Source organism: Cinclus cinclus, chromosome 2, assembly GCF_963662255.1.
Source record: "Cinclus cinclus chromosome 2, bCinCin1.1, whole genome shotgun sequence".
Classification (NCBI taxonomy): domain Eukaryota; kingdom Metazoa; phylum Chordata; class Aves; order Passeriformes; family Cinclidae; genus Cinclus; species Cinclus cinclus.
The window spans coordinates 50,812,755-50,831,722 of NC_085047.1; the positions used below are offsets into that span (position 1 = coordinate 50,812,755).

The 18,968-nt window shown below is 35.7% G+C and overlaps 1 protein-coding gene across 2 annotated transcripts in view; it reads left to right on the forward strand.

The window, feature by feature from the left end:
* Positions 1 to 18,968, forward strand: part of PDS5B (PDS5 cohesin associated factor B) — a 76,894-nt gene that overhangs the window by 7,129 nt on the left and 50,797 nt on the right. For both annotated transcript variants that reach the window (XM_062514699.1, XM_062514700.1), the window contains exons 3-8: positions 957 to 1,043; positions 1,143 to 1,240; positions 2,331 to 2,457; positions 9,103 to 9,183; positions 10,948 to 11,088; positions 18,653 to 18,768. In XM_062514699.1, the coding sequence (XP_062370683.1) occupies positions 957 to 1,043; positions 1,143 to 1,240; positions 2,331 to 2,457; positions 9,103 to 9,183; positions 10,948 to 11,088; positions 18,653 to 18,768 (650 nt within the window). The remainder of the gene's footprint in view (positions 1 to 956; positions 1,044 to 1,142; positions 1,241 to 2,330; positions 2,458 to 9,102; positions 9,184 to 10,947; positions 11,089 to 18,652; positions 18,769 to 18,968) is intronic.

Sequence of the window (18,968 nt, forward strand, 5' to 3'; positions counted from 1 at the left end):
TATTATTCTTGGGTGACTTAGGGGAAATGGTCATTTTGAAAGGGATATTGAAAAGCCTTATATAGACCATTTCAGGATTAACAGTAAGGCTTTTTTATTTATTATGACAACTTTATGCCTTTTGGAAATTATTTGATTTACACCTAGGTTGCTAGATGAAACATAGATTCAGTTGAGGCTGTTAATAGTGTGTCTGGGACTTATTTCTAAATATTCTGATTTAATATATTCAGATTAATATAGCTGTAGTGAATTTCCAGCTGTTAATTATCTGAATGTAAAAAAAAAAAAAGATATATCTATATATAAACCTTCCTGTGTGTTTAAATTCTGTTCATAATTGACTATTTGTTCCTTGTAACTGGCTTCAATTTATTGTATTTGAGACTTTCTATAGGAGTCTTCTGGTGGTGCAAGTTGATAAGAGGAAACAGGAGCAACTTGCTTTATTAGTTTTTGCAAGAGATGTTATCTGTGTCAGTGTCTTGATGACTGAGAAATGCACAAACAATACAGAGAGAACATATAATAGTACTCTTAGGAAAGATGTAGTTGCCTAGTGCTCTTTTTCCCTTCTTTTGAAACTCATTGTAATATGAAGTAAAAATATTAAATTCATTGTCCTGCTGAATAATAATCTCTTGACTTCTGCAGCCAGACAGTTGCATCTGTGTTTGTCAAGTTGAGTGCTTTTCTTTGGAAATGGAAAACATTTGTTTCCTTAGGAAAAGGTTACATTCTCGACCCTTTAAAGAAACGTGAAGTATTTTAAAATTACTCCTTGACATTTTCCATGATGTTTTTGTAGATGACCTTCTTTTGGATGGTGGAATAATGTCTGTCACTGCTGCATCTTTTGTAGTGACTAAATAATGCAAGTAACTTTAAAAGGTAATTGTTGTATTTTGAAGGTTTAATTGAAGTTGACTGAATAACTAGCACTTCTTTCTTTTCAGGATATATTTATGTTCATAACAAGGCAACTTAAAGGTTTAGAAGATACAAAAAGCCCTCAGTTTAATCGATACTTTTATTTGCTTGAGGTAAGATTCATAACTTATTTAATAATAAACTGTTAAACATAATCTTTCAGTTTAATCTTCTATTAACTGCTCCTTTCATTTTTTCCTATTCCCACACAGAACATTGCTTGGGTCAAGTCTTATAACATATGCTTTGAATTAGAAGACAGCAATGAGATTTTTACACAGCTGTATAGAACGCTGTTTTCAGTAATAAAGTAAGTATTTTCACCCCAAATTGCAGTATATTATTGCATGATTGAGGTCAGCAACTGTGAACATAGCTGTTCAGTGTGACTTTTAGCGTTAATGGCCGTAGTTTCGTAATTTAGTTTAACTAAAGGTAGTCAGTCTTTTCTGTTGTAATGAAACAAGACACACTGCACATCATCTTTTTTTCCTAAGAAACTTCTCTTTGGTTGTCATTTACTGCATTTTTTTTATTCTGTTCTTGAAATTGAATGGTATAGCATACAATTCTAAGGAATTTGGAGCATGAATGCTGTAAAAACATGAGTCAGAAAGTAGTGGACACTGGAAGGTAATGCTTGAGGTAGTCTAGCCTTTTCCTTTTGCTCAAACCAGGTCAGCTTGAGCAGATTGCCCAGAACAGTAGCCACTTAGGTTTTGGGCATCTTCGAGGATGGAGAGGCTGTGCCCTCTTTGGGCAACTTTCTAGTGCTCAATCACCCACTTATTTAAAAAGTTTATTATGTCTGAATGGTATGTCTTGTCTTTCACCCTGTGCCCATTGCTTCTTGTTCTGTGACTGGACACCACCGAGCGTATGGTGTCAAGTCTTGCCCTGTCTTTTCTACTCCCAGCATCAGGTATTTAAACTCATCATTAAGTTTTTCCCTAAGCCACCTCTTCTCAAGGCTAAAAAAAAGATGTCAGCCCTCTCAGCCCCCTCCTTCCATGAGAGCACTTCCAGGTCCTTCATCATCTTTATGAACCTTTGCTGGACTGAGTCCAGGATGTGTATATCCCGTTTGTGCTGGGAGGCCCAGAGCTTCACTCAGCACGCCAGGGGAAGTCTCCCCACTGTTGGGCAGAGCAGAGAGATGCTCTTATAGACTGTCTTTTCATGGTAGGGACAGATAGTCTTACTGCACTAGTGAATGTGGAGAGCATGAATTTAAGAATGATGGTATATGCAATCAAGGAATCGAAGTATTCTGATTTCTAAGAAAACTTGTGATTTGCTGACTTTATTCCTTCTTGTTTGGCATCACCGCAGGGAGTACTCTGAACAGAAGTCGTACTTTACGTACATATTACACTAAGAATTCTTTCTTTTAATTTCAGCAATGGTCATAACCAAAAAGTTCACATGCACATGGTTGATCTAATGAGCTCTATCATTTGTGAGGGAGATACTGTGTCACAGGAGCTTTTGGATACAGTGTTAGTTAATCTAGTGCCAGCACATAAGGTAAGACTTTGTGGTTTATGTTTTGTTTTGTTCTATTGGGGTTTTTTTTGTAGTCATGATTTCTTGGATGTATGTGTTCAGATATGTAGATCTAATTGAGAGAATGGCTGTAGCAAATGTCTGTATTATCTGTATTTTTTTCAGCAAACAAGTAATTTTAATAGACAGGAAATTCAGTCAAGTTTCATTGCTCTGATATACTTGCCATGGGTGAAGTATCAGTGGTCACAGTAATCTAAAAGGTTGAGTGTCATATCAATTGAAACAGTTTGCTTATGTCCCATCATTTATGGTAGAATGGAACAGGGAAGTTACATATATCCTGTGGACAGTTTTTAATTCATGTAATGCTGTATCAACAGTTCAACCTAAGGTGCTGCCCTGAGTGGGAGGAGAAAAGTTGTTAAGACTGCTGATTTGTAATTGGCTCTGTTGTATTTCAGAAATGTTGGCTTGGTGTTATTGGTATGTTTCTGATGCAGCCATAGAATTAAAACTGTGTGCAGAAATGGTGGTTTCAGAAGAACTGAAGGAATGGCTGTCTTTCTTACCTTAGTTAATAATGTCACGTTAAAAACGAAATCTCCTATAGATGAACTAAAGTAAAAACTTCAGAACTCTGCATGTTTAGAAAGCGTGGACGTCTGACTCCTTAGTTCAGGAATCTAACTGTGTCTTACTGAAATCTCATGGGCTGCTGACTTGTAAGATGTGCATGACAAGACAGACTGTGGGGAATTGTCTATGAAATGTACCTTTAGCTGTATTTCAGACACTTCGATTAGCTTTTTCTTTTCTCAAATTATGTTCAGGAAAGTGATAACTACTGTAGTTTCTGACAAGTGTAAGGTTAAGTGGTTATTAACAGAGATGCTTTGGAATGCCTGCTAGTGTGCCTTTACTCCTAGCAATTAATTTCAGTAAATAAATAGCACAGAAATTATTTTCTATTGATAGTGAGAGACTAGATGCTTAATATAGGTCAGTAATTATTTTTTACCACGGGAAATGTTTTAGCTGTGTCCTTCAAGGAATCTAACTTCTGTGCCAGGACTAGACTTACATTTGTGTGGCTAAAGTCCAGATTTATGAAATAAAGTTTCGGAATTCAAAAAACAACAGCAAGAATATGCAAAATAGTTCAGTTTTGTTTTCTCAGTTACTAAGAATCTGTTATTTCATTGTGTCATCAGTGTTCAACTTGATTTGACTGTACTGTTTTTACGTTTCATGTTTAATAAACTGACTTTTAGTTGAAGAATTTACATCCTGTTAGGATGTCTATAGCATTAACACAATTCTGTTTCATAGTGGATTTAAAATTACTGACTGAATATTTTAATAAGAGTAATATATTTGGGGGTTTGCATTTTCTGCTGCTTGTGTTTTAATCGAAGTCTCTCTGTGGATAGTATGCTCATTTAGAGCCTGCTTTCTAACTGAAATAGTTACATAATGTCAGACTGTATTCTGAATGCGTTTACCTTTTTTTTTATCCATACTAATGGAAAGGAGCTTCTGATATTTTTCTGTTTCATCTCAAAATCTTCACAGAGTGAATTTTTATTTAAAATTATTTAAAATTTGGGTCTTCTACTTTCTGTGGCTACTGATGTCAAGGTGGAAAAGTGTAATAAATTCAGAGTTGAGAATTTTTCTGCTCTTCCACTGTGCACAAAACTAGAAGGAGATAAAGGATAAAGTCCACCATTAAAAAAGAAATGTGTCTTGGCTGACCTTACTGTTCAGCTGTGTGGGCTGTGGAAAAGGAAAACTGAATAATCAGACTGGTCATGAAAAAATGCCATAAAGGCAGACATTGGTGTAATGGTCTATAGGGAATCCCCAGATTTCCTAGGGACCAAAATACATTTTTAGTGGACTGGAGGGAACACAGATCTGCTACTAGCTCAGGTGTGAAGATGATCAGAATGAGAGATTGTTAAAATAAGACAATTATTTCTATGGAAAGTGACACAGGGAAGTGGTGTATTTTTAATATGCCCAAAAGGAAGGTTGTGTATGAGAGGGAACCTATAGTGGTTTTGTGAACTGAATGACTGCATCGTAGAAAAGACTTGTGTTGGTAAAACAAGACTGAGCTCCTCAAATCTCAGTCTGTATAATTTATCTAACCTGTGGTCTCTATGTTTTGAGAACAGAAGGTTTATCCAGTGGCTGAAATTCAACATTGGACAGCTTGAAGCAAAAATTACCTGAATATTTTTGAGAGATGTAGTAATTAGTTGAGCAGTTTACAAGAGGTTAATTCAATATTGTTACCCCTCAAACCAAGACAATATTTTTCCAAAGATGAAAAATAGATATGGTCCATAGTCCTGACTAGTAAGTGTAAAAAGCAATGGTGCATTCAGGATGGCTGCAAAACCTTTTGCATAAGGAGCATATAATGGGCACATAATGTATTATCAAATGTCTGTATACCATAATTAATAGTTGCTGAAGTAGTGACAACTCTTAAACTACTCCATCTCCCTTGTGTTTGTCATCCATCTCACTTGGTCAGGATAAAAGCCATACTTATGTAAACCTGAATGAAAGCAGCTGACACCAATATCAGAAAACAGGCATGCTGGAGTGTGCAAAGGCATGCTTAACTAGTACAGCTGTCAGACAAGCCAATAAAATGGCAAGTTTAGCTTCTCTGACCATGTGCTTAACCCTTATTTTTGATGCTGAATTATTTTTTTCCTTTTGTAATTTCTCTTGTATCAACTCAACTGAAATTCTTTTGATAGGATTACATTAAGAGGGAATGAATTTAAGTGACCTAAACCCAGATAATACCTAGAGGCAAGGGAAGAGGTGGTATGAAAGGCAAGAAAAATTAATAGTTTTCCTTTCCCCTTTAATGATTTTTTTTTTTTTTTGTATTATAAGGCTTTTATGACAGACCTGCAAAAAATTTTGTGTTTGTGCAGTGTGTTAGAAGGCAAATTGTACTTGATTTCCTTAGATGTTTGCCAGTGTTCCATTTTCAGCCTCAGGACTGCTATAGGGAATCCCACATTGCACATCACATGTGTTTTACAATTTCTATGTTTTAGAAAAAGTGATATTGACAATTAAATTCTTAACTGTCTCTACTAGGAATTTGCTTAATATTTAGTGTTATCTATCTTGGCAACACTTCAGCTGAGCTTTTTCTTTGTCAGCTGTCCTTAAGAATCTGTTTGCTTTCCCCAGGAGAACAAGAGAATCTCTTGGAACTGTTCTGTCATGTGCTCTTGTATACTAATTCAGCTATATCAATGTGCCATTGATAATAAGAAAAAAAAACTGAAGACACTTTTCAAATTCCAAGAAAATAATATATAAAAATAAATGCTTTTCAGGAATATTTGCACTAGATACACACTTAACATTTGATTTTCCTTCCATAGCTACAAAATAAAGGCTGGATTAATGCTAGGGTTAGTCATCTTCTGTAAATAAAAATTAAGGGACATGCATTTGTCTTCTGTTGCTTTTTCTTCTTTTCCTTTTAAGGGATGGTTAGAAACTATTTCACTCTTGTATTTTTTTGATCTGTGTTAAATTGGTTATTGAGAAGTACCTGGAGAAAAAAGGAATTGAGAAAAAGTCAAGTGGATATCAACTTCTGACCCTATTGTACAAGAACAAATTATTTTGCCTCTGTGGCATACTCTGATGGAGAATATTGTCTGTATAAGCTGAAAAATGTGTGTGCCATACTGTCAGAGAGGTTGCCAGTGCTTTTTCTGTCAGGAAGTAGAAGTTTATCATTCTAGAGAAAAATGAGTTGGCCCAACCGTTAATGTCTTCCCAAAGTATAAAAAGCTTTGAAATACCAGCAACAAATTCCTAAAAATCATGGTAGAAATTGAGGCAAAGGAGAGAACTTGTGGTTGACCAAAATAGCCTCTATTCAGATGTTATTGCTGGAGGTCTCCCAAGGCTTTAAAAAATGTAAATGTTCTCCACTGTTTATTAACATTCTTCTCTGAAACAAAACTGGAAGTTTTTTGGGGAAAAATCTGGTTCCGATATTAAATGTAACCTCCGTTTTCTTGCCAATGATTTGTGTTCTGCCTTTTCAGGGGTGGTTCTTTTGCTTTCTTTGGCTTATCAATCAATATTTGTTTTGCTTTTTTCCTTCAAGATGGAGTAATTGCTAATGATTATTTTAAACTATGTTGCCAGCTGATGGCTTTGTTTCTTCCCCGTTCAGGACTCTAAAAACCTTATGCCTACTGGATGCTTACATGCTCCTAAAGGCATCCTGATTGAGATAATTGTCCCCATCATGAGGGCTTTTTTAAATCATTAAAAGATCTTGAAATACATGTCAGTTTTCTTTCCAAACATATGGAAAGATTGTAAAGATGATAATGGTAGAAAAGCTTATCTAAAAAACAGAGAAAAAAATTGTTAGATTAGATGTTATCCTTTTAAAACTTCTCCTTCAGAAGAAAGAAGTTTAGAATATTTTTGTGACTGTTGAATTAGTCAGAAGGCTTGGTTCTGTAAATGATCTTTGAACCTGCTCTGGTTGTTCATTTCACTTAAGGCAGTGCCACTTTTGCTTGTTTCTGCTTTTATCCTGAAGCTGGAGAATGAGGAGAAAACTCGTGTGCTTTTAAGACTTCTTTGATATTGTTATTTTCAGAAAGTGGGGCCTCTGGACATTTGAGGGTCATGACTATGGCACTCTTAAATCAAATACATGAGGCATGAAAAAAATTGCTAACTTTCATTAGCTTCTTGTGCTCTAGACTATTTTTCTTCTTTAGAGCTTTCTTTAGATAGATATTTGCCTTACACTTCCTTCTTACTCAGGGTTGCAAACAGCCACTTCCAGCATTTATCTTGGAAAACGTTAAGCTTTGAAGTGAGATGCTGTGCAAAAGATGGAAGCTGAAACTAATTAATGTGAATCAGAACAGATCTGCCTGTTGAAACTCTTCTGTGCCAGGTCTTCTGTTTAGACCTGTTTTATACTAAATCAGATCTTGCTCATGATCCTGAGTTCCCTCTTTCCCAGGTGAAAGTGGTTTTCTTTGTGTGCTGGAGGTGAGCTGTGAAGTCAAGAAGGATCAGAACAAGAATTGCAAGTGGCATACATTCCTTGTTGTATTATTTGTGCCTTTTATTTCCTGAATGATTACGATTCTGAAGAACAGAAAACAAATTATTCCAGTGAAAACACCTCTTCTTTTATTGCAACCATAAAGAGCAACCCAGCATGTAGTGTTTTCTCTTTTCTGGGACATGGAACAACTGTAAAGTTTTGTAACAAGATGGAAGTATTTCATATATTGAAGTATCTTTCCAGAGCTGGAATTTTTTGTCACCCTCTGTATTGGCTTTGAGTAAAACAGACATTTCAGCCATAGGTCTTTGTAGTGTTTCAAGTTCAGTCACTTGGCTTAATTTTATCAGTAGGGAAGTCAAAGACTTTTTTTGTTTTATGTTTTCAGAAAATGTTTATCGGTTCCCACTGCTGCTTAGAAGCCTATAGTTCTATAGGGTTTTCTGAATTTCAGACAGTACTTTGCATATCTTTGCAAATCCCCTCTTTCATTCAGACAGCTCTGAAGAGCCCAGCATATTCAGGTAAAGAACTACCCTGGGTGTGGCAAGACCCCTTGTGTTTGCTTTTCATTGTGCTAAAAGAAGTTACTTTCATTTTATGGTGAGAAATATTCCTAAAAAGCAACTACAAACTGCCTCTTTTTTACTGTTGAATTATAAACTGAATATACTTGGATTTTTTAAAATTGCAAAGACTGATAAAAATTGTGTAAACTGTAATTTCATAGAGTTTTTTAAGCTATTAAAATACTACATATTCTTGTGTATTGAAGACTTTCATCTTCATTCTTCTGTGTGTTAATCAATTCTGCAGTGGGTGTCACAAGGGCTGAGTTGAGTTTTCTTCTGAAAATTTTTGAAAAATAATTGTGATATAGAAATTGAAGAAAGGATGAAGCAACTAGAGCATGGAGAATGTGTGCAGGAAATGGGAGAAAACAATGATAGAGCAATAACCCAATTAGACAAATGGAAGGAAAGAAATGTTGAAGAGGGAGTTATGTTTTTAAATTTTTGAATTAGTTCAGTTGTTTTTTGTTCCCATAAACTGAGATTCTAAGATCTTTTTACCTTGCTGTCTCAGACAGCAGACTATCTTTGCATGGTGTGATGGAGAGGCTGTGGTGGTGGCTCATAGGTGGCTGCTTGATACAAGGGCAGAATTGTGTTTTCTGTACTCTTGTTCAGAGTCTCACTTCTGTGGTGGCTGTAAATGTCTCTGTGTTGCTTCGTATCGCTTTCCTGGTTTTTGGGGAAACTGATAAGGAGGAGCAGTAAAATGCAGGCACTGAGTTCACCGAGCATCAATTTTAGATGTGCAACAGAAAAGTAAGCCCTCATCTGCCAGGAGGTTTTTTTCTTTCTTTTTTCTCAGTAATACCGATGGACACTACTGGAATATCTTTGTTTTTACTATATTATCTTCATTGCAATATAAAGAAAATATAAAAAGAACAGGCTGTTTCTTTAATGCATTTGCCAGTACATGATGGCTTTAAATTCTTGGATTTGTTTCTAGATAAATACATGTGCTTATAACTGTTTTGGGTTTTGTTTGTTTTTCCCCAGAATTTAAACAAGCAAGCCTATGATTTGGCAAAGGCTTTACTAAAGAGGACAGCACAAGCAATTGAACCATACATTACTAATGTGAGTAGTGCAAACAAACATGGAAATCAATACTTCCTGTAACTGAACTGTGTTATAAAAAAGAATGAATTGCATGAAAAAAATGAAAAGGGATGAAAGATAACTTTTTACAGGTTTATTTTTCTTTGAGAGAATGATTGTATTAATGAAGCACTTCATAACCTGTCCCTTTGCGTCTAATTCTTTACTATATAGAAACTATTAAGTACTTAATACTTATAATTTGGAAAATGCAATGGATAATTCATTTTTTATTGTCTTGAAAGACCTTGTGATTCAATCCTTAGAGTGACTGGAGTACCAAGTGTATTTATATATATTGTTCTGATAAAAATATGTAAATATTGTTTCTGTAGCAGAATTTGTCTTTTAGTGAGGAGATAGGACTATTTAGAGCCAAGAGAGTTGCAGATAGAGCAGAATTCTAGCACTGTTATCACACCAGTAGAAGAAGCAATATAAGAATAGATAGTAAAGAAGAAAACTTACTGCATTGAGGATAGTAGCAGAGTCGACATCATAGACATAACAATAGAAGAGGGATGAGGAGAAGTCAAGATCAGAGAGGGATATGCTATGACTTGAGTTGCACAATAGGAAAAAACAAAACCTCTTATTTTTCAAGCAGTTAAGGATTTAGCAGGTCTTATGGAATCTATCCAAAACCTCAGGAGCTTGAAAACAATAGAAAACCTTCAATACTTTCTCTTACTTTCAGACTAGTAACACTTAGAAAGTGGGTACTTCCTAAGATTTTTAGAAATCCTCAGTAGAAACTCATACTTCAAACCCGCTGTTTGAGAAGGTGTTGCTGCATGGAAATGTGTTTTTAATGTTGTTCATCTGTAAGGTTAGATTAAACTTCAAACTGTGTGAAGTTTTCTAAGCTTTGAGGAAGTCTGTACACTAAGAATCTTCCTTCCTGGGAAGAACACACATGGAGTCTTCTTTGTTTCTCACAAGAGAAAAGTATTTTGGGGTGTTGAAAATTTTCTTTCTTGAGATACATTAAAAACACAGTATCAGTTAGTTTCCTATACGTTGAGGCAATTGTGTATCCAGAAAAGCAAAACATTTCTTCAAGCCAGTCTTTAACTTACAGTGAGGTGCAATATATTATATATATATTCCTCTTTAGTTGCTTCTTACCCATCAAAGAGGACATAGTTGAAAATAGTGTGGAAATATTATCTTTAATGAGAAGTATGAAGTTTCCCTCAAATATGTCAAGTTTACTAAGAAGGAGTATTTGCTTTACAGTTGCATTATGCAGCTTGTAAATACAAATTCTGGAACAATCAGTTATCATTTCCTATGCTTTTACTTTCAACTCCTTAACTAGTCAGCTGTGTAGTGCAGTAATTAGCCAGTTGTTTCAATGCTAAATGTTAGAATGCTTTTGAAATTACTATTTTCATTAGTGGAATAATGACTATAGTCCCATTATAAAAAGATATGATGCACTGAAACTCCTTTCATGTTGCGTTTCTTAAATTACTTTTAGGCCTGCTGGGGTAAACCTCACGTTCAGTGTGTTTTCCTTTATGTGTAATATTTGATATGAGACAATGATATTTTAAGCCTTCTGCTATGGAATTCTCATTGATATGTGGCACAATATGTGGCACCTTCCATCCTTTTTCTTTTAGTAGTGAAATTAATGTTGTAAGATTAAAAGTGATTTAATGTTTTAGGATTTAGCATAGGATTTAGAAGAGCACATGTATACTCTCACTGTTGATGTGTAATCTGTTTTTTTTCCAGTTCTTCAATCAAGTCCTTATGCTTGGTAAAACATCCATTAGTGACCTGTCAGAGCATGTGTTTGATTTAATTCTGGAGTTGTACAATATTGACAGTCACCTCTTGCTTTCTGTTCTACCACAGCTCGAATTCAAACTTAAGGTAAACGCTTTCTACCCTCTCTATATATTTGAAACATGTGTGCTTTGACCATTATTGTGTTGGTGTTTTTTTACTGACAAGTTCTTAAAATTATTTGGCAAATAAAACTAATAACTATGTGTAAAAATTACCTTTTCTACATTGTTTAAAGGAAAACCCACAAAACCCCTCAAAAATGTAGTTTAACTTAAAGTGTGTTAACCTACAGTGAGTGTGTGTTTCTGTTTGGGATTTGGTTGGAAGATTGTTTTGACTTGTATATTTCTAGCAATGACTCCATTTTTTTTTGATGACTTGAGAATTTGACCTGTTTTATTTCTGAGTTTACTTAATATTTATTGTAAAAGACTTAATATTTTGAATGTATATACTAATAATTTAGTTCTAATTGTAGTTCTGTGACAGATGTAAGCAGACAACTGGAATGCATCAGTATGTCTTATAATAATTGCTGCAATGACTTATGATCATTTTTCAGGCTTGTTTCATATGTCTGGAGGATATTCTTATTGACTTCCTTTTCAAAATGTCTCCATCACTTGGGCAAATACAGTATAACAGTTGGTTCTCCCTTTATTCTGCACTACTTTTGTTCTATCTGTCATTCCACAGAGTTTCTGTGCAGAGTGTGATTATATTAATATTGTTCCATTTATATGTGATCTATTACTAAACGTGAGGGCTGATGTACCCTTGATGGGTCACTTGTAAGTTTGAATGTATTTTTATTACAGAGGACAGATTTTAGGTTTGTAGCACCTTTGGCCTCCTATTGTAAAATTTATTATCACAGTGACTTGTTCATGCCTATTACTTTTCCCTAATGTTGCTAGGCAGGCATGCTACACTTGTTGGATGAGGGTTTTTTAAATGCTTTTATGATTCCGTTCACATTTCTTAGAGAAGTAGGGTTCAATTTACTGCTTGCTGTCTGTGTCTTCAAAGAAGACCTTTTTTCAGCCTTTAATTTCTATTCCTACAGATGGCAACCAATTATCATTCTTACTCCAATAAAAGTAGTACTTCTGCAGCTGAACGTGTTATTCAGGACAGTTAGTCTTACCTGCTGTCATAATAGTATATGATTGCAGTACCTTTCCCATCTTTAAGTCCACTAAAATCTGCAGGTTCCTCAATTGTCGTCCTGCTCCTTCACTGACTCATATTTCTTGATTTTCACTGCTGATATAATTTTTGAATCTTATTTTATTGGAATCAGAAAGTCTAGTGGCCAGTGTCAACTTGTTTTTTTAGTTTGGTTGCTTGTTTTGTTTCCTCTTTCCCCACACCAGAGAACATTCTGGTCTTTTTCTTCAGCTAGCTGATTTCAGCACTAAGCATTTCCATGTTTTCTTTATACTTCTTAATTTACAACACATTTTTTTCATGTTTGCATTTCTGTTCTTTGTTTAGTGTGCTCATTTCAGATGATGTACATGTATTTTGTGGCTCTCTATCACTTTCATCCTTTGTGTAGTTTTCTCACTGTGGTCCAAACCTTAAGGGTAAGTGGTTCATGCTTAATGTCTGCATGATCCAGTTTAACAATGTTTCTAGGAAAATATGTAGGATCTGATAGTTACATTCTTACCACTCTTACTGCTTGATGTTTTCTTGCACTCAGCATAGTTTGTAGCTATTCCAAAAACACTGTGATCATCTTGTTACTCCAGTGTGTATTTTGATACTTCAGGTTATAAGAAAATATATGCCTGTTTTTTCCCATTGGCTGTCAAGTGACCCATCTTTTAAAGAAGAAAAAAAGCACTTCTGTTTGGAATAGATACACTTGGTTTAAATTTTGGGATGCTGGAACCCAAGAGGTTTCCCAGAGAACTTGTGGATGCTTCATATCTGGAAGTGTTTGAGGTCCAGTGGAGAATGTTCCTGCCCACGGCAGGGGGAGTTGAAGGATGTCCTTAAAAGTCCCTTCCAACCCAAATCATTTTAGGGCTCTAAATGCGTCTTTAAGATCTTTCTGTGATGAGATGAGTATTTGAAGATAAGTGTTCTAAAATATTAATGAAAAATATTCAACCTGTGTTGTTTTTTTTTTATCTGTGATCATCACAAGTCTATTCTACATGCAAACCTGACAGTGATGATTAAATAATTTCCACTCCAGCAATAGCTTTAGCTTTATTCTAAACAGCAGCAGCTAGTGTTGACATTTTAAAATTAAGTTCCAGGTAAATAGCTCATTAGTGTGTTGAGAAGAGTGTGATTTCAATGAAAATGAAATGAGAGTGATTATGATTGAAGACAACCAGTTTTTTATTGCTTTAAGTGAAAAGAAACTGGACAGCAGTAACCCTGTTAAGCTTGATGAAGCCTTGGGTCAGGCAGCTTGTAAAGGAAACAAATATGCACGACAGTCCATACTGAAAATTGGGAGAGGGGAGTTGTCTTTTTCAATAAAGGTCAGTTAAAATTAACAGTGTAATACCCAAGAGCTTCAGTGAGCCCTGCGTATCATTTGGAGCTTGACTCCGGGACTTTGTCTTTTCTGGATTTGACACATAGTACTGTGTCTCTATATAGCCAGTTAAGGAGCCTTGTCATTTTGAGCTTGCTTGCCATGGACTACTAGGTATTTAAATAAAAGTTTGTAAAGTATGTTTAGATCAAATACATAGTTTCACAGGAGCATCCAGTTTTTGTTCTACGAAATGGTATGATACGGCTCTTGAACACAGAGTTGTGATAATGGAAGGCAAATACTTGAGGCAAATATTCCAGTAGTGCTCAAGAGGTAGTGGGGCCTCTCTCAGTTAGTGTTTTCCAATATCTCATATTGCAGCTTTGCTGCTTAGGGGATATGTATTATTTTTTAGCAGATGATCATAGAATCATAGAATAACAGGTTGAAAGGGAGCTCAAGGATCATCTGGATAAAATATTCTTGGCAAAATCACAGTCTAGACAAAATGGCCCAGCACTCTGTCTGGCTAGATCTTAAAATGTCCTATACTGGGGAATCTACCATTTCCCTGAGATTACCCAAATGGCTGATTGATCTCATGATGAAAAACTTTCCTCTTGTGTCCAGTGTTGAAAGAAAGGAATCGCAGTCCTGTGATTGTCTGAAAAACTGAGTTGCAGAGATGTGCCAGAATGATCTCATCTTGCATACATTGAGCACATGGAAAGGGACATATTATCTGTGTTTTACAAAGACAAATTGAATATTTTTCTTTGTATTTTTGAAAATATGCATTTGTGTTTAGTAGGCTTCAAAAGCAGTTTTGGCCAGATGAAATGCACTCATGGTAGACTTACCTAAGAAAAACATCAAGTCTTCTGGCTCTCTTGAAAGCTGAAGAGCAGGCTTGGTTTCAGGTGTAAAATTGGCAAGTTCTACATGAAGCTGAATGGATTCCTCCTGTTATCAGCAATGTTACCTCTAGTTGCATATTCTGTACATGAAACAGATGTTCTTTGTAATATGTTATTTCTTTGCTTCTAAACATTTACCCTCGAGAAAAGAAGGCTTGAGGAAGATTCTATTACTCATTCTACAACAACCTGAAAGGAGGTTTTAGCAAAGTGCGAGGGTCAGTCTCTTTTCCCAGGTAGTAAGTGACAGGACCAGAAAAAAGCGCCTTGAGTTGCACCACAGGAAGCTTAGGTTTGGTATTAGGAAATATTTCTTCACTTGAAGACTTGTCAAGAATTGGAACAGGCTTCTTACGGAACTGATGGAGTCCCTGTCTCTGTAAGTTTTGAGAAGGGAAGTGGAGGTAATAGTTTCTTTGTAGACATGGTAATTTGATTAATTGTTGGGCTCAAGGACCTTAAAGATTTTATTTTTCCAACTTTTATAACTGTGATCTTATGGTTTCGTGGCATGCTTTGAAAATGAAGTGATGATGGTTTTCAGCTAACCACCAGTGAGTTTGACTGAACCATCTCCACTGCCTTTTGGTTGATTGGATTGCCTTGTTCCCAGTCTCTGTGGTTGATGGGAGTTTGAGGATGTAAACAAACACCTTTGTGTTTGTGACTCATTACTTGACAGAATCCAAATCTCTTGTTCTCCATCTCCATGAAATCTTTTGCATTCTTTCTGGCAGGAAGACTTCTGGTTTATCTTCATGGGTTTAGGGTTGTAGACTCTTTAAGTGGGGGTAAAATCCAAGGGCTTCTCTTCAGAGGCCAAATAAATTTTTGACCATGTGTAGAGGAGTTAAAAACTTAGCATGAAACTTGTGAGAAAGTTTGGGTGCCTCAGTAATACTGTTGAACCTACTCACTACTTGGGTTGTAAATGATGTGGCCACCTAGTGTTCAAGCACCTTGCTATTTTGGTACAGCAGTGAAGGCACAGGTAAAGGCTTTCTCCCTTGTGCCACTCCTCCTCCCCCAAGTAGGCTGACTAGGGCAAAAGGTTGAAAGGGGGGCACATGCTCAGCAATAAAAGGTCAGGGAAATGAGGAGGAAAGGATTAATTTGTGTTCATGATGTTTATCTTCCCAAGTGAGCCCTTATGTGAGTGGAGACCCTGTTTCCAGGAGCTGCCAGGACATCTCCCTGCCGATGGCAGGTAGTGAATAAATCCCTCTTTTTGCTCTGCTTGCACACACAGCTTTTATTTTACCTACTGAACTCTTGTTCTCTTGATCTATGAACCTTTTAACCTTCCTTCTCTTCCCTTCCTCCCTCTGTTGGAGAGAAGAATGAGAGAGGGACTGTCTGAGTGTTTGGCTTCTGGCTGGGGTCAACCTGCCCCACCTCTGTAGATATATATAAAGAAAATCTCCTGTGTTCTCAGGTGGCAGAACTCTGTTGTTAAGCTCTGTGAGAGCTGTGTGAAGTCATGGTTGCATCTTACTTGTAATTTGTTTTTTGCCTGATTATGAAAAGGAGTCTGGGGAATTAACAGTAGAATGAGCACTATTTTCATTTAACTTAACCTCATCTGTGAGGACCAGTCATTTGTGCCTGATTTGGAATTTTAAGGTGGTGTGTTTAGAGATCTCGTGCTGACAGGGAGTCATTATGGGTTCAGGAAAGAGCAATTAATGTATTATTATATAGGTCAGCTTGTAGAATAAACTGAAGGAGGGGAACTTTTTTCAGATTTCATACTTGAATTTTAGACATTACTGTTATAGAAAGCAAATAACATTTAAATGTTCAGGAGAATGGAAAGCTCATGAATAGACTTTTGGGATTAATTGTCATGGGGTTTGGGCTTTTATCTTAGTGGTTTACTAAACCAGTATGATGTAATGAATAAAATTAATAAAAGGTTGACTTCTTATTTTAGTGCTGTCTTTCTTCCTGGATATGGTAATTAAAATTTTCAAGTTTCAGGTTATGTGTCCACTTCTTATTCCCCAGTCTCTCCAGATCCTAAGTGCTGCCTATTCTTTTGGACTCAGTTGTGGTAGCAATCTAACTGTCTTCAGCTGCTTTTACTTAGTAACAGACTCAATGTCTAGGCCAAAGAGCACCTGCCTGTGTGCTGGGATCATGTATGAGGAGCTGAAAATATCCATGCTCCATGTCAATTTGTATTGAGAAACCATGATGGAACAATATTAGAGTGCTGAATTTATTTAAAAGTTGAAGGGTATGACTCCTCAAGTACAGAGTGTCTCATAGGATGGAGAAAGATTAGGATTTTTTCAGAGTTTGATGCCCTTTTTTTTCACCCTTAGAAAAAGAGTGGAGTTTAAAGTAGAATAAAGGAGAGAGACTGTAGTAGCAATGTATTCGTTCAATAAGAAGTACAGGTTTATTTTTGTTACCTTTTGGAGTGTCTATAACCTTGTTTCAAGGAAGTCAATATCAGGGCACAAAATTTAGAAAGAACCAAATAATTATGTACCAAGGTCCGTAATCACAAGTATTTGATATTTCTACAACAGGACTAGAAACACAGGTGGGTAGTCTTATAATTGGATTAGGGGCTGATAAAGCAAAAACGTCTTCTGCAACTAATTAATTAAGGATATTTTAGGGTTTTGTTGTTTTGTGGGTTTATTTTCTTCTGTTTGCTTGTGGCTTTTTCCTCTATATTTCTGGCTGTTTAATTAAGGAGTTGAATGTTTAGTGTGCTCCCAGATCTCACACCTGACTCCTTCCTTCCACCTTCTGGAGTATCTTGCTCTGAGTCTGTGTTGGTTACCTAAAAAAATTCAGAGATGCTTAATATTTTAATGTTTTGTTTGTTTATGCAAGAATGGATAGGATATAAGTCATGGAGGCTGGACTAACGTACCTATAATTTATTGCAGATGAAGACAAGGTGGTTGTAAAGTGCTTTTAGTAATGTCATTTGGAAAAAAAATTAGCCAAATGCAAAAAAACATTTTAATGGATTTGCTATTAATGCTTTGAATACCTAATACTAAAGCATATTCAGAAGAATTAGTCTTTTGTAATGTGGTAATATGCTGCTGTTAGAAATTACTGCATCCTTCACTTCTCTTACTTTGTTACTTTAAGGATTTTACAAATGCTTCTACTCTTCTTAGCGATCTGAATTAAAAAGACATGCTGGCAAACATTTCAGCCCTTTTATGGTATTGAGTCAGGAGAAATAGTTTGTCTCTAAAACTGAGGTGTCATAAAGAAAAATTCCGACAGCTGTATTGTGCTCTTATTTCTTGTTCATGTTCAAAAGGTGATACTGAACTAATAAAATTTCCAAGATGCTGGAAAAAAAACCAGTATTTTACACAGTTCTTACTTTTACCAGAAAAAAATCTGGGAATAATAAGGGATTAATAATATTAATATAAATTAATTTTAGCTACCCCTTTTCAAGGAATTGTTGCAGCCAATTGAGTTTTCTCCCTTTTCTTTAATAAGCAAAGGCAAAACATTGATGAACACTAAGTACTTGCTAATTGCACAAATGTTACCGTACGTTTCCAAAGTATGTATAAAGGTTCACATACTGTGTGTTGTATTAAAGAATGTAATGCAAAACAATGAGAAAGCAAGGCCTTCTCCAGTATATTTCCACTATCATTGTTAGTGCTCATTTTAAATATAGAATGAAGACTATTGTACCTCAGCAGTTTTGAATAGAGGCTCAAATACAGGACCACATCCTTTGGAACTCAGATCTTGGGTACTTAACCTGATGTTCTCTAGCAACTTGTATTCTGGAAACTGTTATTTTTAACTAATACTTTAAATTAAGCAATTAAGCATTCTTCTGTAGAACCAGAAACCTTTATGTGCGGACAAGCGTAGACTGACTTTTGTAAGTTTTATGCTGTGTTTGAATTTGTACAGGCACATATCAGATTTCCTAACAATCAGTAAACTGTAAATAAGCATTATAAAGATATATTTTTCACCAGGCTTATTTCACAACGGTTTTTTGTCTCTGCATTGTTTTTCATTTTCACAGTCTTTATTATTTTGTCTTCTCGAAAAAATAATGAAGGGTTTTTGTCTTGAGATGGACATTTGTATATAAGAGAGGTCTATTGATCTGTATTGTGATAATTCTAGAAATATGTAAGGTGTAAAAACTGTACAAAATAGTATTGTTTTTTGGGTTGGTTTTCCTTTTAAATTTTAAAAATATCTCTTCATTTTCCAGAGCAATGACAATGAGGAGCGTCTGCAGGTTGTAAAACTTCTAGCAAAAATGTTTGGGGCAAAGGATTCGGAGTTGGCATCTCAAAACAAACCACTTTGGCAGTGCTACCTGGGGAGGTATATTCTGACTTATTTCCCTGTCTAGGGAGGAAAAACATTCAATGAAATCAAACACAGTTGTTTTTTTTTTTCCAAGTGACACAGCTAAGCATGAATTCCCTCCTGCTGCTTTATCTCAGATCTGGCAGATAATGCTAAAGCAATTTTACACATATCTTCCACATCTGTCATTCTGCAGAGTGAACGTTTACAAATCA